This window comes from Coptis chinensis, chromosome 2 (assembly GCF_015680905.1).
Source record: "Coptis chinensis isolate HL-2020 chromosome 2, ASM1568090v1, whole genome shotgun sequence".
NCBI classification, from domain to species: domain Eukaryota; kingdom Viridiplantae; phylum Streptophyta; class Magnoliopsida; order Ranunculales; family Ranunculaceae; genus Coptis; species Coptis chinensis.
The window spans coordinates 47,658,898-47,680,785 of NC_141457.1; the positions used below are offsets into that span (position 1 = coordinate 47,658,898).

Sequence of the window (21,888 nt, forward strand, 5' to 3'; positions counted from 1 at the left end):
TGGATAGCATCTCATCCGTCTTTAGGGGTGGGTAAAAATGTTCCATAAACAGCTGAACAAGTTTAGCCCACGAGTCCACGAGAATTGGAGCTTGGGCGTTAACCAAGACGCCTTTATCGGCTAAGGTGAAAGGGAATACCCTTAATTTAATTTGTTAAGGTACAACCGTAGGGATGGTGGAATGTTGTTAGGACTTGTTCAATCCTACGCGATAATGCCGATAAGGTTTTTCATGGTCTAATCCATGAAAAGCGGGTAACAAATTAAAAATATTTGGAGGGATTCGAAAATCCTCACTGGTCTGCTAGAACGATGCAAGATTTGGGGCTATCGCTCAAGGCTTTGTAGAAGTCGAGAGAGGCCTCTCTTCTTCGTCGGGCATTATGTCGGTGATGTGTGTGAAATAGTAGCTAGAGGTGTAGTGGGTGGTATACTAGATAGACTTGTTTGTTGGACGTTGTTGTGTAATTACGTTCGTGTTTTTGTTCGCCGGACCTTAATCTCATACAAGGCTAAAACCAAACTTAGCTAAACACATCAACACTCCAAACAATTCCGATAAACTAGTATAAACCTCTAACAGAGAGGCGAGGGTGGAAGAAAAGAATACCGACAAGGCCCTTGCTTCGCTTTATGAATAGCGTTTTGTTTACGCTTGTTAGGTGTATATAGCGAGGTTAGAACACTGAAAAATATGAAAGATCAAAGTTGAATCAAAACCGCCGAAATCGAAATTTTTGTTAATTTGGTCATATAGAAGCCTTGATCCTTTCGGTGTATCTTAGAATTCCAGAGTTTAAGATGTCGCTCCCACATGGGGGGGGGGTCGCTCGAGGGGCCGATGAGTTAGGGGTTGGTCAAGGCCAAGGAAAAGGCAGCAAGGCCAAGTTGTAATTTCCGCCCGAATTTTTCAACTCTGAAATGGACAACCACGGTATGAATCAAACATGGGTGGGTGGGTGAAATGGGACTTTAAGAACAGTACTAACACTACGAAAACAATAATGAAAGTGAAACTAAGATGGGTGGCGCCATTTGATAATGGTAAAATGAATAGCTTTACCTACTACGAAATAAAGCGATGAACTCTAAACGCAAGTAAAACTAAACTTAATCTTATCGGGTCTATATTTATCAAAGATTCTACTCTCAAGTCTATGAGATATAGTGGAGTAAAGTGATTAGTTCCACTCCTAGTCCTTCCAAGATGTCGTGTTCTCCGCGTGTTCGGTACTCTCTACTTAAAGTCTAATGAGAGATTTACGAAAAAGGCAACTAGACTACGATGCAACTACCCACGAATTGCAACTAGTCGACGATGGGAATAACTAAGGGAATACTACGTTGATTCGATGATAAGGAGTTAGAGGGGAATTGATTCCACCTTAACTCGACTTAATCTTATTAACTACAAATCATTGTAATCCGAATTGAACTGCTTCGCAGAACAATTGGTTCTTCCTATTCCCTAATTACACATGACATTTCTACCAATTAATAACTAGCATGTGAACGATTAAACCCATTCTCATGGTGAACTAAACGTTTCTAGAGTGGAAAGGAAATTACGACGAATCTACGTTAATCGGAATCAAGCTTTCATCAAGGCTTCTCAACCCCCTCTAATGGAGGTTTAGCCGAGAATCATTACGCAATCATTTCCGATTACTTTTAAACTAAACATGATATAAAGAATTGAAATTTACTTAATTAAACAATAATGAAATCTAATTTAATGACTCAAATGAAATAAGGACAGGAATTGAAATTAGATCTAGAAATGGAAATGACAAAATCGAAATTGATAAAAATACTACTTTATTGATCTAATCAAAATGAAGAACAAGATTCAAAGGTTTAATCTAATACAATTATTGAAATGGAACTAAACTTAATTAATCTACATGAAAAACTAGATCTAGAAGCTATTTTAATGGCTACTTTCTATTCTAAGCTACCTTTATTTTCTAACCTAAAAATCTACTATTAACAAAGAATTAAGCTTTTGTTTTTATACTTTCAGATCCAAAAATCGTGCATGGGCTTGGAGCCATGTTTTGGGCCAGAGAATCAGGCCCAAAACCCAAATCTTTCAGTCCAAAAAGGCCTCTTCAGCTGCAGTTGGCTTCAACAGACTTTCTGTCCACTTCTGCTCCTCTGATTGGGTCAAGGCTTAGACCATTGGAAATCTCTTTCCGAGCCGGTCGTTTTGACATAAGGTAGGCCCCATTCCGAGGTCCGAGTCCAAAGATATGTCCTTCGAAGTTCTCGGCTTGACTTTGTGTCTTTGTTTCGCCCGCGTCGACTTTTCAGCTTTTGACCGGGCTTTTAGAAAGGCTTTGTCTTCTCGAAACTTGGCCTTTAATCACGGAACTCCTTAGTAACCGACCTTTGCTCCTTTATCTCGCTAAAGTGGCACATTTCTGCACATAATGGACTTTGAAGCCTGAAATGCATAAAACACGTAATCAATGTTAACTCTTAATTATTACTCACATAATTGGTCTAAAAGTATGACTGTTAAAGGGTTAAAACTACAGTTTTGGGCTTTTATCATAACTCAAGAAAGCAAGAATAGTAAAGCCAAGAAGTTGGTACCATGCAAAAGAAAACCAAGAAGAACTCATATTCAAGTATTTGTAGATTTACCTAAAATTGGGTCTAATTGGGATAATGGGTTACGTGACTTAAATCCATTGATACGAGACTTCATTGTGGATTGGCAAGATGTTGAACTGAATGGACATTGTGGATTTAGTGCGATTGCACGATGCTTAGGGTCTAATAGAGATGGTGCATGGATTACTGTGAGGGCTCTTACGTTGACAGAGTTGATTTCCCATGAGGCATATTATACTTTAATGATGGGTGGAGAAGAACGAAAAGAAGCGATCAAGACAAATCTACGATGTACAATTCCATTTAAGATGAACCCCAAAGAATGGTTTGAACTTCCTTCAATGGGATTTTTAGCTGCTAATACTTTTCAGTGTGTCCTTGTCGTCATTGGAGAGAAAGATTGTATGTCATACTTTCCTTTGTGGACTGCTCCTGATCCAACTCGTGTCTAGATAGCGGCAACAGGCCACATTGGAGGAGGCATACATTTTGTGAAACTCGTGCTTGAAGATGATAGTCCTATTCCGCCACTTGCTCCAGGGTGGGAGTCATTTGCATGGACAGAAGCTTGGGATTGGGCAACTATAATGGAACCAAGGATCGTGAAGTGGTATAAAAGGGTTCCAAAAAATGTTATGGATTTAGACCTTTTGTAACTATCCTTGTACTGACAGGATTTTTTGGCTTTAATATTTATTTTGTGTATGTGTATATACTGTCATAAATTGCAGAATGTATTAGAATATGTTAGAAATGGTATTAACTAGTTTTTGTTAAGTGCTCTGTAAATAGTATTAAAATGTCAGAATATGGTAAGTGCTTTGTTGGTTTAAGGTAGGAACCAAAGGCATATCGAGCTTCAGGTGAGCTTTATCACTTGTGTTGTGACAAAAGAACACCAGCTGCCTTTACAGCACAAAGTGAACGAGGGATTGATGGGTTCTAGAACAAGCTATCTTAATTTGTAATAAGAATTCAGGACTGGCGAACTAGCAAGGATATTCCTGTCAGACAGTAAATGCAAAGAGATTTTTTTCCCCTCTTGTAAACATAAGTCAGAGTATGTTTATGATGCTCTGCAGTGTACTCTGAATCCTATTTTTATAGCTAATTTTGGCACTTGTTTGAAATTGCATTAATTTAGTGAATTGGCAATGGAACAAGCAACCCAGAGTCTAATACACATCTTAATCTCTGACAAATGTTTCTTAATCACGTTTTGCACAAACTTTTGTTTCAAACATTCTCTTATAACATTTTTTATAAAGTTTGGGATATTATATGTAGCAATGACTTTATGGAGATTACAATTATCATTAAACCCTAACTATCAATGTTCTAAACCGTCATTTTAAACATGCCTCCACGAACACGAGGAGGATCAAGCACCCAAACCCGAAAAAGAAAATGTAACGAAGTGCCACCAATTCCCATTGTTGACGAACCCGATGAAGAAATCGCAAAATCAACAACTCCTCCACTAGAAATTTCATTGCCAACCATCGTAGGCTTAGAGTAAGTTCATCTCTCTTTCATTTTGATTTAGTTATGACATTTTTCATGCTTGTTGAATGTTCTTAGAATTTGTTGTTCTCTGCCAAAATTTTATAACTGGTCGAAATATATTTTATACCCTTATCTTATCTTCACTCTTTTATCTTATCTTCAATGCTACTCTATTGTCCTTCATACTACATAGTGGACTTTAAGTGTTCATACTCCTAGTGGCTCAAATAGGGGGGTATCTCAAATTGACACATGAACATTCAGTGTTCATACTCCTAGTGGACTATGAACACTGAATGTTCATACTCTTGTTGGACTATGAACATTCAGTGTTCATACTCTTGTTGGACTATGAACATTCAGTGTTCATACTCTTGTTGGACTATGAACATTCAGTGTTCATAGTTGATGCAGTACAGTTTGCCAATGCATATGTCAATGAACTTGGCATATGATGCATATGTCAATAATGAACAGGAAAAACGGGCAACAAAGTCGGAAAGACATGGAAGCGGCCATATTTGATTGGAAACGTCAAAATAAGCATAACCCACGGCGAAGCACTACCCCCTCTCGGGCCCTAAATCCATCGTTTAGGCCTTCAAAATCACGTTTTTGCTGTTTTAGGAAAATTTTGTTTTTGCTATATCTTTTGATTGGAGATTCCATTTTTGATTTGGTCAGTTGGGTTAGTTCTATTTTGATTAGTAGTTTCTTAATATGTGGTGATCCCAAAACTTTCCATTTTTGGAAAATTTCGAGTTTTGTGGTAATTAGGGTATTTCGCCTATATAAAGGCTGGTAGTCTATATTAGGGTTTTTCGTTTTGGTTAGAGTTAATAATATTAAGAGTTACTTCTCTTGTTTCCATTGTGTTGGTATTCCTTGTGTGTGAATCAACAAATCTTGAAGCCATTAATCCCTGGTAAGAAATTCATTGTGCATAGTCCAATAGGAGTATTTCACAAGAAATCAACAGGCTTTAGTGTAGGTTGTGAAAATCTGCAACTTATAAGTTCTTCTCTACATCAATATTCTTATTGGACTATGAACAATGAATGTTCATACTCTTGTTTGACTATGAACATTCACTGTTCATACCATTGAATTATGAACAGTGAATGTTCATACTCTTGTTGGACTATGAACAATGAATGTTCATACTCTTGTTGGACAGCTTATACATTGTCGTATAAAATTTTTATTTGTTATATAGTGTTATGTATAGTGTCGTCCACAGCTTATACATTGTCATATATAAGCTTTGCGAGTAGATATGACACTATAACTGTCATACTTATATGTTATGTCACTTCTTACAAAATTGACGGGTCGATATGTCACTTTAAGTGACATACTTTCGCAGGGTAAAAACTTCAATCGTTGACATCTCACTACATATGTTATAATAAATAGCATGCTTCCACAATGCCATTTCTAGTTGCATATATTTGGCATAAAGTATGATATACTTTCTGTTTATAAAACTATTAATTACATACTACAGACTATATGACATTTTATATAACATATATCCATGTTTTTACAATGCAATCTTATGTGCCACATACTCTGTACTCTATGAAATTTTGCATAACATACTATACTATGTATGTTATTTAGAAGCACATATAAAATTATTTTTACATAATACATTCGTACCGCGTTGGGTATGTACTTTGTTATGTATGACGGTATGCTATGATATTTTCCATGACATACTATACTATGTATGTTATTTATAATCACATACATCGTTAATTTTACATAGTACCTTCGTAAGGTGTTACTTATAACATACTTTCTAGGCTATGACTATTCGGATGACATACTATCATGTATGTCAAACATAATGATATAGACAATTATTTGTATCTAATTTTTAGTGAAGCGTTTTTAATGACACTTTACTACATATGAGCCAGGATTTTGCGGCTCCCTTGGAGCCTTGGAGGAATGAATGTTGCATGCGTCAATGAATGGTACGAGTTAGGAAAATTTTCTAGTAGGGTGGAGTCCAATAGCTAACACAATAGCATTTTGGATAGTGATGGATAAATATGATGATCTATTTTGGATGATACTTAGGCACCTAGCTTTTCGGATAAGTGTGTAACTTCAGAACTTATAAATAATTATAAATAATTCCAAAATATAGTATTTGGTTGAATATGGATTTTGTTAGTTGGTTCAAATTTTCGTTTCATATGATTCTTAGGAAATTCAAAGAAAAGAGTGGAATCTGAAAAAGAGAAGCAATGAAATCTCATGTAATGGCATCTAATTTAAGAGAGAGAGATAGAGAGTGAAAAAATGACTTTTTCATTGTGAGAGAGTTAGATATGACATTTTCTTTCCTTTGTAAGAGAATTAGAGAAAACTTTTTGATGGTTTCTTTGAGGTCTTTGAGAGAGAACATAACAACAAGAAGTACCAAATCCAAAATAAATTCTAACTTCATTAAGTCATGAGTATCTCCCAATAATTACATAGTCATAAAAACCAAAGCATCTAATGAGTAATGAAATCCTCATGAAATTATCCTTAACAAAATTGACATTTTCAGCAACATGGACAAAATGGATCATCACTCATCCCCACATTCTAAAATCTAAATGGGACTCCTAAACAACCAAAGCAACTAATGATCCGAACAAAATATACATTTTCAGCACCATATACAAAATGGATCATCACATTAGCATCCAGTATCCACATTCCAAATTTATAGACAAAAAACTAACTAAAGCACCGAATGACACCCCTGAAAAGATATGCAGTTTCAGCAACAAACACAAAATGGATCACCACTTTAGTTCCCACATTCCAAATCATTTTTTGGTTAGATGATATAGCAACCATTCCCTACGCCTCTCCAGCCTTAACACCATGAACACCCTTGCTTTTTTGTCTTCATCAAGGAGCTCTAAAGCTTTAATGAAAGTAATGCTATCTAGGTCAGACACATTTTCTAATTCAGCAATGATCTTTGCTTCTTCTGTATGTTCAACACTAGAACTAGTAATTTGTTTCTTCATATTACGACCCTTTTCAGAAACTGCAATAGTTTCCATGCCATGAATTGCCTCTTCCATACCCTCTCCAGTGATTTTTCACAGTTTCCTAGCATTGGATTGATTGCTTGATCGCGTTGATCGATTCCTCTTAGCATTAGTTGATGGGACTTGAACATTTTTCATCACCTTTTGCCTTCGTTCTAAATAAAAGACATATTTACTTAATCGATCAGTTGCTAACCTTAATACCTGACAGTAGTACGACGTAGAAAATGACGCCAACAATACATGTGTTTACCAAGTTACCAACTAAGTCTGTGTATAGTTCATTTATCCTATTCATACTCCATAAACCAAAATGACAACTGAAAAGGGACTAACCATTTTGATCTTTAACATGGCCCAAAGCAACTAATTTTTCATCTACTAAGTTGATCACTGCTGCATTTGGGGGAGGAGTCACAGTGCCTCGGGCCGCTCTTGCTATCTTTGTCTGAAATTCTGATGCCTCAAGAATCAGCTTTTCGTACATATAGCCATTTATTAATACATGATACGTCGGACGACCGCTCCGAGCCATATGAAACCTGAGCCCCATGTCTGAGCCATTGGATTGATTGCTTGAGCCACATGTCTGAGCCATATGAAACCTGAAATAAAAAGTTTTTATAACTCTTTGAGGTACCAATCAATCACCCTACCTCTACTAAAGCTCTATAAAGCTGTACAAATGCTCCAAAATAAAATGATTTACAAAATGATATATTACTTAATTAAATAATAAAGCTCTACAAACTACTGCTTTTTTCGACTTCTAGTTCCAGTATGAAAGCAACTTACCGGAAAGACGTTTTTAGGTGGTGGTGTTTCGTTCGAAGGCGGAGGCTAGACAGGCGGTGGTGGTTGGTGGGAAGGGACTGGGGGTTTGTACAGTTGGAGTGAGACAATTTTGTGTTCGAGAAGTTTGGTGACGTGGTGGAGACTGGAGAGAGAGAGGAGTGAAATTTTAGTGATTTCAGGGGAAGGAAATTTTGCAAAATATCAAGTGTCAGAGAGCTGGTGGGGAATTCTGCGTTGGTTAATGGAAGAAAATTTACCTAGAATTTTTTGATTCTTGATTTAATCCTCGGAGTTCGAAAGATCTAAAATTATTGTGAATATACCTGTTGGTTCCACCTCGTAGGATGAGGACTTGCCTGATTAGTTCTAATGAAAATAATGAGATTAAGAAATGAATTCTTGATTGTAATGCATGGGGAGAAAGGGAGTGTGAACAGAAACATACCAGAAAGTAGCTATGAATAGTGATGTTCATAGCTATGAGCTATGAACAATGAGTATTCATAGTCCATATTGAACGTACTATGAACAATCAATGTTCATAGTCATGAGCTATGAATATTCTTTGTTCATACCACAATTCGACTATGAACAATGATTGTTCATAGCTAATGACTATGAGCAATCAGTATGGACTATGAACAATCAATGTTCATAGTCCAATTGTGATATGAACAATGCTGCTAAGCTTTAGAGCAGTTGTTGCTAATTTTCTAACAAGATTTTTGTAAGCATTTTCGTAATAGTTAGATCAAGTGGAGCATGTGCTATTTGTCGCACAATGGTGAAGATTTAAGGATTGGCTTCTAAATTATTTTGTAGTGGTATCTATGGTGTTATTTTCTTTGGTTTAATCAATGAAATAGAGCAATATTCTATGAGATGCGCTATATTGACAAGCATTGTATATTCTGTTGTTTCTTATTCTACGCACGTATTAGCAATTCAGACATTAAATCACAAAGGTCAACTCAAGGGAACACTCAACCTTAAGGCTTAAACCCATCTATAATGATATAAACAAATAAATATGATGAATTAATATTCTTCCTAACATGGATTTCTTTTCTTCTGGAGTTTTCTCCACTTCAAATATATCTGGTATGAAAACCGGAGAAAACCATTATGGAACTACTCTACTACTTTTATGACAGGGATTACCACTAAGCACTGAAGCAACCACGATACTCACAAATTTCCAAGTAGTTGTGATGGTGTTGTTAGCAAGGGACCCAAATCGGCTAATGGTAAAAAACAAACAAAAGAGAAAAATATCCCATGCTGCCTCTAGATGATCTCTACAAAACTGGACTACCTCAAATCCACTTCCACGTGGCCAACTGAACATGTAGACGATGTTGTATATGGTACTCCATAAATTCATCCCCAAAATTATATCCCAAGCACTCATCTTAGGGTACCTGTGTAACAGATTGCAAACTGATTGAGTTGGTGAGCATGGAAAAAAATATATGCATTGATGTATTAGATGATTGTTTCAAGAGAGTAATCCACTGAATGAAAAAAGCTTTTTGATTTTTGCATTTCCAAATTCCAGCCACCAAACATATAAAAGATATAAATTTATGTATTGAGTCGGTTAAGTCCTTATGTATCTTGCTTTGTCATTCCCCAATTTAGAATAGTATCTAAAAAAAACAAAATAATATTGGGGAACAACTTCTCCAGAAAACAATATAATATCGAGGTCCAAGCATTTCAATAATAGAAGTGATAGATTTCTGAGATCCCGAATAGACAAAAATAGAAATTGAGGTGTTATGCACAGTGTTAAGTTATTAACACTTATTGTTAGTGAAAAACCCAATAAAAAAAGGGGGAGATAAAAAAGGAAATTGACTGATAGAGGGAGAAGGAATTTATATGATGTGTACCTACTATCAGCTTCTGGCCTTTCCAAGGAGGAGCCTCAAATCCATAATGTTAGTAGCATATCTCACTTCTTCATAGGTTGTCTAAGCTAAAAGCATGGAGAATTCCAATACTTTTTCTTTTTCAGCTTGTTCGATGTTGCTTGAGCATATGCCGTCTCCTGATCATTGTGAAGAAAGGAATCATCAGTATTTAGATTGCAAAATGAGGACATTAAATTATAATGCTACCAAAAGTTCCTTTTTATAGGACATATGTACAAAAACTTATACCTGCAAGCATTCGTGCATGGAGGCATTAGTAGTTCCACTGCCAAATTCTACTTTAGGTGGTCTTTTTGTTTTCTGGGTGAGCAAACAGACAAAAATAAGTTACTCACAACAACAAAATGTTTAATGTGATGGAGAAAATTCATTTACTACTAATTCTCATTATAAATAGAATCTATACAACCGTTTTTAAGTTGCTTATACTATGAGAAATATTTTCTGTTATGTGAATTTACATATATAATTTACATACCTTTGAAAGATTTTGCAGTTGGTCATATATATATCTGCAACCCACCGAGGCCAAGAAGCTCTACGCCAAGGGTAAATATAAAAACAGCACGTGTCTACGCCACATAATTAACAATCCCAACTGAATGCAAATTAGGATTACACACCTACGACTTAAAACAAAAAATGGCATTATCATTAAAAGACATACTTGCACTAAACTGAAGATGATTGGAAGAGTAAAAAGTATGATCATACACCAAAAAAGAAAGCATTCTAATCCCAATGGATGTCATATTTCACATTATGCTATAGAGTTCCAAATTTTAATGTATAAAAGGAGGCTCACACTAATCAATTAGTACAGTAACTTGAATCAACTCCAATTGTCATTTCTGTATGGGCAGGGCAAAAATATTAACAACATTGCTTCTTACAAAAAGTTGATTGCATCAAGAAATGCCAAATGCCTAAGAGTTCTCCGCTAATGCTATGTCAATTGCATTCATATGTTGTTGTAGTGGATCTAGAAGATGACCATACGTGTGATGAAGAGAATATGTAAAAATGAAGTAACTTTGCAATCATATGTAATAACAACTGCAATACGCTAGTTCATCATCTTCCCCACTGAGATACGTACACAAGAAGCTTAATTACAAATATTAAATATCAACGAACTTACTTTTTTGGATCGCCATTGTTGATTTCTCTGTTTCAAAACTGAAACTTTGATTTTGGAGTGTGCTGAAGTACTAAAGTGAAGTTGTGAGAATATATGAGAACTAGTGTGACAATGAGAACTAGTGATTAGTCAAGGATGAGTGGGCCTAAGAGGGGCACTTTTACAAAGAGTTGTATGGTTCAAATGATGATTCTTCACCCCAAGGGGCAAGTCCGTTGTGAGAAGTTTGTGAATGGATGTGGCCTTTAATGCTAGGCGTGAAGAAGAACAAAGTTGATGGGAAGTGTTTGTGTTGGTACTGATGCAATGCTAACGGTTGCACGATCTAACTTTATTACACTGATCTAAATGAAGGAAAATGTGCCAGCAAACAATCTCATCTAAAGTACTTCCCACATGGTCTTCATATAAGTTACTAGGTCAGTAGATCATTTGGTGCCTGCTGTAGCATATCATTCTATAATTTTGATTGTAATGATTACATGTCCAATTACATACTCCCTATTGTCTGCATATGTTAGTTAATATGTCAGTTAACTAGAACCACTTACCACGTCCTAACCTAACACGCACCCAAAATGCCAATCCTTTTGACATACACTCTCTTCCTAGTTGAAATCGTACATATGAATGCTCTACTCTTAACATAGTTTAGTTTGTAATATGTTGTTGATGGCAAAATAGATACTCAAGAGACTAGTCAAAATTGAGTGACCATTTCTTTAGATTAAATCGAAGTCATAAAGCGACTAAGCAAGAGGACCACATGCATTATCTCAAGTTATGCACATACATGCATTCCTTCAAAATTATACATACATGACAAAATTCAATTGATAAATTCATTTCGAGAAGTAATCGTGTATAATTCAAGATCTTGCACAAAAATTATATGCTAGGTTTTCGGTTCAGGGCCTATATATAGTCTATAGCATATACCAAGGACCAAAATATCGAATTCGGTGAATATCTCGATGTACAAAAAAACCTAGATATTTCAGAAATATCGGAGATATTCATTTTTTTGTTGACCAGTCAAAATTTTGTTTTGTATGTCGATATATCGGATATATCGTCTATTATATCGGAAATATATAGTCAATAAATCAGTCAAAGTCAACAATATTCGGTCAAAGTCAACAATATCTGTCAAAGCCAAAAAATTATATCGTATATATCGGTCGATATATATCGTTATATATGAAATTGCGAAATATATCGGGAAAAAATAGATTCAATATTCGGTTGAGATATATCGGGTATTTCCATCTCAGTGTACCCAAAAAACGATATATATATCGGCGATATCTCGACAATTATTTTGGCCTGTTCAATTACATACCCTTCTACCAAGTAGACTATGAACGAGGCAATCTAAGAAGGAAAAGATGGAATTGGAGAAAGTATGTCATCGAGCTCCAAGTGCAAAACGAGTTGAGCCGGGAGCCATGTTGAGCTCGAGCTATTAGTAGCACTGGACGAGTCGAGCTTCAGCTTCAATATTAAGCTCGAAGTCTAATTCGAGTCAAGCTTCTGCATGTGTGAGTCGAGCTTCAGTATAGCAAAACTCGACTCGGGTACTCGAGTAGCTCGATGACCAGCCCTAGAATATTCTTTGTTCATACCACAATTGGACTATGAACAATGATTGTTCATAGTCATGAGCTATGAACATTCTTTGTTCATATCACAATTGGACTATGAACAGTGATTGTTCATAGTTCGGTAGCTATGAGCACTCAGCTATGAACAATGAGTGTTCATAGTCCATGCTGAACGTACTATGAACAATCAATGTTCATAGTCATGAACTATGGCCATACGAGGCAATAATTCGAAAAATATCGATATCGGTTTGCTAAAAAATAAGCATATATTGTCATATTTCGCGGCAGTGCAGGACTGTAACATAATATATGTCATACGTCAAAGTTATGTCACTCCCTGTGACATAATACATTGACTTTTCATATTCGGAACTCTACTGCCGAACAGACACATTGGTACGTGTATGGCACCAACAGTGTCATACCCCAAACTCCAATCTCACATTTGGCTTTGTTAGACTCTTTAGCGCCGAACAGAAGAATTTTAACATATGTGATCCACACTGGCAACAATTTGTATAGTAGTTAAATGGAAGAGTAACATGTATGATGTATCTGATCAAAACGGTGAGTGGTTCAAACAATTATACCTAGGCTATATGATCCCTGACAAATAAAGATAGAGAGTAAAATCATTTGTATGTATACAGAGGAAATTAATGATAGAGAGTAAAATCTGTTGACTTTAGCTCTACTTTTAAGGGGATAGGGAGCCATTGAGTATGCCATCCTCTAGGCTTAAAAGAGAAGCATCGGTTTTTGTGTTAAATAGGTTGTTAGATTCAAATATCAAATGAGAGCTTCCTGAACACGCCACGGGAATGGATAGGACACGATAAGTTTACTATAAGATGGTATGTATCCCATACTCTGGTAAAAAATGTTTAAGTTAAATATTAAATGCAGAAAACTTCTAGGCATTGAGAGAATATTAAAGGTCCGAATATTAAACCAGAACACTCCACACTTGAAATTAAACCCACTCGAAAGAACAACAATGGAGGGATCTACTTCACATGGAAAGAACAACAACAACAGCATCCAAACCAACAACATCAACAAGGACATGCCAGCAGAAATTTGTGAAGAAATTGTCAAACGTGCTCCACTTCCTTTTCTAAAAAAAGCCAAGTTAGTATCCCGAAAATGGGCAGTCTTTACAAGTTCAAGTTCCTTCACCAAGGAGCACGCGTTGATGACGGGATCTTTTCTTGGCTACGTCATAAATACGGCAGACAAAAGGGAAACGACGATATCTTTTGCTTCAAGCATTGCAAACAACCCACCAATTCCAATTCCAAGTTTGGACTCCATACCATATGGTACATCGGTCATTGCCTCGTCAATGGAAGGTATTGTTCTCTTGAACACGCCTTATGAAAGATACCAACATTTTTACATATGCAAACCAACGACTAGAAACGTTCATCGCCTAAATAATCCTAGGAACAAATTCTACACTGAAAGTGTGGGCATGGTGGTGAATTCTGTGGAACCTTTGCGATTCAAAATTGTTAGGGTTTCAATACCGAGGTACGATTCTGTCCGGCCTTCCCGAGAGAACAACGGGAAATTATGTATCTATCGTCATGTTGAATTATTTGATTCCCAAGTTGACAAATGGAAAAGGTTGGACGATTTGGAGTTGTATGTTAATAATCCTGAACACATTAACCCGAAGGCCGGAGTTGTTGCAAATGGAATTCTGCATTGGTCTCTTTGGCATGCAGGAATATTGGTTTTTAACATTCGCCAGGAGCAATGGACAAGGATTAGGCTACCAGAGACTGAACGTCCATTTGAAACTTACAAGCTGTTTCTCTATGATGGCTCCGTAGCTGTTATGTTTTCCTTGTGGCTAGTGGGCAACACATTTACTCAAAAAATATTTGAACTGTGGGTTTTGCAGCAGTACGAGAACAGCCAGTGGAGTGAACCCAGGAAGTTTATATTGTATGATAGTTTCCTCCATGCAAATTTCGTCGACCTACTACCATCAGACATTGGAGTTTTCAGTTGGAACAACAAGCTCATATGGTACAGTTTCATGGAGAATAAGGTCCTATCAGACCAAATAATCCCATCAAGTGGCATTCAGTCCATTTTCCCATTCCTGTCAGACTTTGCCGAAATCCAATTTAACTAGTCGTTTATATATGTAATTATTTATTTCCTGTTAGCCACTACGTTTTAATAGACGGGGTACTTATGTATCAAGAGCAGGAAGCACTGCATTGTGTTATGGTTCTGTTAAATTATTACTTATTAAATTAATTTCATAGTTATGAGCTATGAACAATGAGTGTTCATAGTCCATATTGTACGTACTATGAACTACAAACACTAATCGTTCATACCTCAATATGATCTATAAACACTTATTATTCATATGAACAATCATTGTTCATACCTATTTGGGGTATGAACAATCAATGTTCATACCTCACTGTATAAGCTGTGCACAACACTATATAACAGAGAAAGTTTATATACGACAATGTATAAGCTGTGCACGACACTGTATAATTTTCGAAAACTGTTTCGGAAACTCATGTAGTGGTTGCTCGGGTGGACAATGTATAGCATTTTGCAGTTTCACTTTTACATATCTTTTTTTACTTTTTAGATTGTATTCCATTATTGTGATAGTTTTTGCCTTATTGCTATGAAATTCACCTCCCTTCAGGGGAAGAATGTTTTTGCAGAAAGTACCAGAGGCATGTGCAGTGCGACACTACACTGCTAGTGTATCACTGAGTACCATATTTGAAACATTGTTGGGGAACAAAAGAGAACAAAAAAATCATTGGTGTATCTTCTTTAAACATTTAAAATAGAAATGGAGTATGATGGTCAATATATAAGAAACTCTACATTGTTATCGCAAAATGGTATGCACATCCCAAGTAACACCATGCCAAAAAGTACAAGGGAACAAAGATCAGTACAACTTTCCTTTCTAAACAAGCTAGACTTCTTGCTCCATCAGAAGTATAAATTAGTTAAAAGTCCTAAAAAGATCTATGCACAATAGCCAAATGACTTGCCGTGAAGAGGCAGTGACTAACAAACCTCACTAGCCAATTTTACCAAATGGGAAGAAAACACACAATTTGATATGGCAATGCAATGGACAAATGAGATGGACAGTGTTCTTATCGATACATTCCATAACAAGCTACTTCTAGGTGATAAGAATGAGAATGAATTTCTTCCAATACCAAAAGAGCGTGCAAAGGATCGACTTGACTATCAGTCATGTAACAAATGAAGACCTTACGATGGATAACACACAGTGAAGACCTAGCGCCTAGACTAATTTTTAGAACAGTGAACATATTCCATTGCCAAATGCCTTGCTGCCCATTTTGCTAGTTCATGGGCTTGGCTATTAAGATTCCTAGGAATCCAAAAGAAGTTACAGGGAGAACAACTATCTAGAACACTGATGGTGGCCTTGACAACTGCTTGCATCCTCCAGTTGGCTTTCTCTGGGTTTAGTAATCTCAGGATCACTTGCTGGCAATCTCCTTGTAGTCTGAGAAACTTGATCCCTTCTTTCTTTCCCAAAGATCGCCCCACCTCAAGAGACCAAGACTTTCAGCCTCTTCAGGAGATCCCGCACTGAACTCCTTGCAAGCTATTGCCACTATCCTCCCATCTCCATCCCATAGAATGGCTCCAGCAGCTCCCTCCCTAGTATCCCTGTAATTTGGTTCATTGTGCCTCCCAAAATTTCAATATCATAGTCCTCCTTCCACAAAACTGCCAACCCCCCTTTACTACCATCAGCATCCACACAAAAGCTTCTCATATATTTAATCATCTTCCCTACAGCTGCAATCCTTCTACTACCCACCTTTGTTTCCGCTAAACATATAACATCCGGCTCGTGTTCTCGGATGTGGCCCTCTAGAGATCGAACTGCCGTGTTTGTGCCAATCCCACGACAATTCCAGGGCATCATTAAAATAGAGGCGGCTGTTGTGGAATAACCATAGTAAAAGTCCCCCCAATTTTCACTCTCTGGCTACCTTCTCCTAGCTTTTCGAGAATCTTGGCTTGGGGTAAATCCTCAGTGCACTGGAACGTATCAAATTCGCAGTCCTCCCATGGTTCGTCCTCCTCAAACTCCCCCTCTTGATTCATCCAGGTATCAGGATTATCCTCCGTCTCACTATTACTCTCCTCATCACTTGTGAGAAGATTGATGACAGTAACCGTTTTTACCTTTGTTTCCTAAAAAGATCCTATTTTACCTATGAAAGCCAAGCTTTTAAAATTCTGCTCATCCTTTCTATAGTCCACCACCGAGATTTTGTCATATTACATTTGCATTTCTCTTTTTCACCCTGGTTTCGGAAGAGCTACCGATAATTTGTTTCATTATTTATCTTTTCCTCTCTCCTTGTGTATCTCCGCTTCCATCTTGTATTTTCTTCAATCTGATTACCATCACCCATAGGGAAAGGGCATTGGAGATCCTTGATTTCCGAAATTCTCACCATGATTCTTAGAAAATCAAGATCAAAGCTTAGAAACGAAGTGAATTTTCTGGTTCAGGATAAGATAAAGAAATGCACTGTTGGTGCATTGAAAACGGAACAAAATGACTTGAGATGAGTGCCTGGCTATCTTGCCTGGGGATACTCAAACCGTTTCCAATTCCCAGTGAGGGGGCAACTAGTCCACTGCTCCTGTTCATTTCCCTTGGCCACTTACCATTCGCCCAGAATTCAAATAGACTCCCAAAAGATGAATCATGTATGTACGACATACTTTGGGCACTGAAAATGGAACAAAATGACCATCGAGTGCATCTTGGCCGGTTCCTGAAGTGAAAGCCCAGCTCCAGCCCAGGATGAAGAGTTCCCTCAGCCTACGTTTCTATCATTTCTATCAAGGGCTTGTGGGCTTGTATCCATATTCCGATATAGGGAGTGTAAACAGAAACATACCGGAAAGTAGCTATGAACAGTGATTGTTATTAGTTTGGCAGCTATGAACACTCATTGTTCATAGCTACGAGCAATGAACAATGAGTGTTCATAGTCCATACTGTATGTCCTATGAACAATCAATGCTCATAGTCATGAGCTATGAATATTCTTTGTTCATACGACAATTGGACTATGAACATTGATTATATACTATTTGATTTCAAAAGCCAATTTGTTTTTCATTCGAATATATTGATTCACTTAACTCGACTTGTATGCTTATTAATTAGATATGGCAATGCAATGGACAAATGAGATGGATAGTGTTCTTATCGATACATTCCATAGCAAGCTACTTCTAGGTGATAAGAATGAGAATGGATTTCTTCCAATACCAAAAGAGCGTACAAAGGATCGACTTGACTATTAGTCATGTAACAAATGAAGACCTTACGATGGATAACACGCAATATTGTTAGTGTAACTATACAGCAAGGATTTGAATGGACTTATGACAAACAGAAGATCATAACTAGCAACGAGGTTTGGGATCAAGCAATAGCACAAAATCCGAGTATGGGAAAGTACAGCTTTAAAATCTCAACTTGGTAGGGCTTTCCTTAAGAGGTTAATTCGGTCAACTTTGATCCCATATATTATTCGCTTATTTTGTAAACTATGATATGGAATTGATTCGGGATATAAATAGCAATAAAGTAAGCCAATAAATTTTAGTCACTAGTGTAGTAGTAAACAAGTAATTAGGGGTGTGCATGGGTACCCAATTACTCGAACCCGAATCGGAACCGAAACCGTTTATAGCGGTTTTGGGTCCTAAAATGTTAGACCCATTTAAAGTGGGTCTTTAAGAACCGAACCGATAAAGAACCGAAACTGATAGAACCGAATAGTAAAAAACCGATGGGTACCCGAACCGAAATTGGAACCGATTAGTATGATTTTGATATATAGAATTTAGTATTATATTACACTAAATAAAGGTAAACCCAAACATTATTATTATATATAGTCTATATTTGTTGGGATAGATTTACCCATATTTGTTAGGTGTAAAATTATACTAAATATATATAACATTTAGCATAATAGTGAATGTGTGTTATTAAATGCATCTTTTATAATATTACATTAAATATGTGTATTATAAATAATGTTTACATGTCTACGTCTACACGTATAGTCGTATACTATGAATTAACTAATGCACTGTCTATATTAACTAATGCATGAACGTGTACGTGCTTGATATATTATATGTATATATATTGGATAACGAATACGTGCTTGATATATTATATGTGTATATATTGGATAACGAATACGTGCAATGCTAACTAACAATTGTGGTACATGTGGTATTTATTCTATATATGACGCATTACGTATAGTATAATATACACATGTTCGATTTAAAATATACACATACGTATAATGTATGAGACTGTATTTAAAGTTTTTAGATAACTTTCAAATACTATTATTGAATTTAGGACAATTACTTCTTATGAGAGGACAAAAATATCGATGACAAGTGTTATAGTCACCGTAAACTAACTTTTATATCGGTTATATAACTAAAAAAAATAATTTTAGCAATAAAAATGTATAACCCGAGAAGGAACCGAAACCCAAACCGGAACCGACTTAATTAATTGGTATGGGTCTGGGTTTTCAAAATATAAGAAAAAAACCGAAAGGAACTGGAATGGATTATTGAAGAGACCGAGATTGTTCTAGGAGCGAACTGCCTATGTATCTTTCTCTCGATTCTGGGGGGAGAGAAGAATCAGGTCTGGCGTAGTTCCTAAGAGAGGTATTTATAGATGGTGAGAGGGAATCTCCACCCACCACGTGTAAAGTACAGCACAAATGGGTGGAGATTAGGGAGGCGTGTGAGAATTGTCTTTGTAGGTCTGCTGTGATGATGGGGATTAGTAGCATGGGTTAGTAGCTTGCGGCCGTGGTCAGTAGCTGGCGGCAGTGATTTGTGCATGTGCATCTTTGTTCATGATTGCTTCTAGAAGGTAAGCTAAACACAGACCTAGAAAACACAAAGAAATATAAAGTAGATTTTGTGAAAGTTATGTGGGAAATATTTAGAGTTGTGGAATGTGTCAAACTCAGTCCCTCTTTAGATTGAAGCTAGTTATTGATTCATGTCGGCTAACTGAAGCATGAACTTTGTTTGAGTAGATTTGTTGTTGGCTTAGTTGATTTGTATCATGCTCATTGGTCATACCCCCAAATAGGCATGAACACTGAATGTTCATAGTCCAATAAGAGTATGAACATATATTGTTCATGGTCCAAATTTCAAACACTAATTGTTGATCTTTGAATTTTATCGGTAATTGTTGATCTTTGAAGCTATAAATGATGAGGAAAGAACATTCTTTCTTTGAACATATCCAGTGACGTTGTACCCTCTGATCAGGTAGATTTCAACCTATATGAAGTGTATAAATACACAATACAGTATTAGTGTATAAATATACTATAGTATTAGTATTATTAATATCCAAAAGTAGTTATGAACAATTATTGTTCATACCACTAAACTGGCTATGAACAATCATTGTTCATACCCCCAAATAGGCATGAACACTGAATGTTCATAGTCCAATAAGGGTATGAACATTGATTGTTCATGGTCCAAATTTCAAACACTAATTGTTGATGCTGAACTTTATTAGGTAATTGTGGACTAATTGTTGACTCCAATTTCACCAAAGAAGGGAAGACGAAGCCACTCAAAAAAGTAATGAACCTTGACACTGGCAAATAAATTCTTGATAAGGGGAAGCAAGTTAGAGATATTGATAGTGGGCCACCGCTAGAACCTAAGCAAAGTCCATACTATCATGGATTAGAAGAAAGCCATAGACAAATTATCGACACTTTCTTCAAAATTGCAGACACCAGGTAAATCTAGGAAGACTGTAAGTGTTTTACAAGTTTAAAATGACATCAAATAGCATTTTTGACTGATGCTAATTTCTTGGGGTTTTTGAAGCACAATCACATGGGGAGATGGTGACAATTTCCAAATAGCTGGTTCTCAGGTAGAAGACCTTTTGTTTGATAGGGAAATTGATTATCAGGTAAATTCTGATATCCCTTTCTAGACTATGAACAATGAATGTTCATACTCTTGTTGAGCTATGAACATTCAGTGTTCATACACCTAGTGGACTATGAACAATGAATGTTCATACTCTTGTTGGGCTGGAGTATGAACAATGAATGTTGATACCTATTTGGACTATGAACATTTATTGTTCATACTATTGAACTATGAACAATGAATGTTCATACCTGACCTTTAATCAACCGAATAATGTTTATACTTTGCTATTTTTTAATTTCGATATCTGTCCTTCATTTATTTGTAGAACTTACTTCATTTATACTCTGTTTTGAAAAGGCAAATGATAAGAAAAGATCATTCTCTCTAAATTTAGTGCGCACGACGATAGTAGCCGTTAGATTGACATACACTCGTATCTCGAGGGTATTCAAAGTTCATTTTGATTTTTATCTTGTCTATGGGCCACGAAAAAGTTGCCAACTTAGTGAGATCTAACGGCTATTTGGCTAGATCTCTCCATGTCGTGGAGCGAATGATCTCTCCTTATCACGACTCATCTAAAAAATGCTCAATTCAACTCCTATAGGCAAATTTTATACCGAGATTGGCAACTCTGGATTACAATGTTTAACAGACACACCCTGCAATGTTAACTCTTGCAAAAATACTTGTAACTTAAGATAAAGGTGTTCAGAACAACGCACAAACCACTTTTGCACCAGTTGTGTTAACGTCCAAATCTTCTTCAATGGTTGTATCCTCAATTTCAAAATTTGTTGCATCTGTGGGTGGGTGTACAATATCGTCTGGATTCTGTAAGCGCATATTCACGCCATCTACCAATGTCATGAAGTCAAGCTCCCCATGGTACTCAGCAAGTGCGGGAGTGTTGCCTGCCCCATCATTTGCAAACACATGCTGATCGCGTAACTCTTTCTCAAAATTTTCATTCCTCAAAGAGTACAGTATTTCAGTGTCAAAACTTGCTGCATCTTCAGGTGGGTGTACAATATCTGCCGGATCCTGTAATAGCATATGCGCACCATCTGCCCAAGTCATGAAGTCATGTTCCACTGTATTTTCGACCACATCTTGAAGTTCCCCATGGTACTCAGCAAGTGCGGGAGTGTTGGCCACCCCATCAGTTGCAAACACCCGCTGATCGTAATGAG

At 36.6% G+C, this 21,888-nt stretch overlaps 1 protein-coding gene across 1 annotated transcript; it reads left to right on the top strand.

Moving 5' to 3' along the window:
* The first annotated feature begins 13,664 nt into the window (after positions 1-13,664).
* On the top strand, positions 13,665-14,813 carry LOC147516315 (F-box protein At1g30790-like). Its single transcript, XM_086593214.1, has one exon. It carries the CDS (start codon positions 13,665-13,667, stop codon positions 14,811-14,813), a length of 1,149 nt encoding a protein of 382 aa, XP_086449340.1.
* The last annotated feature ends 7,075 nt before the right edge of the window (positions 14,814-21,888 follow it).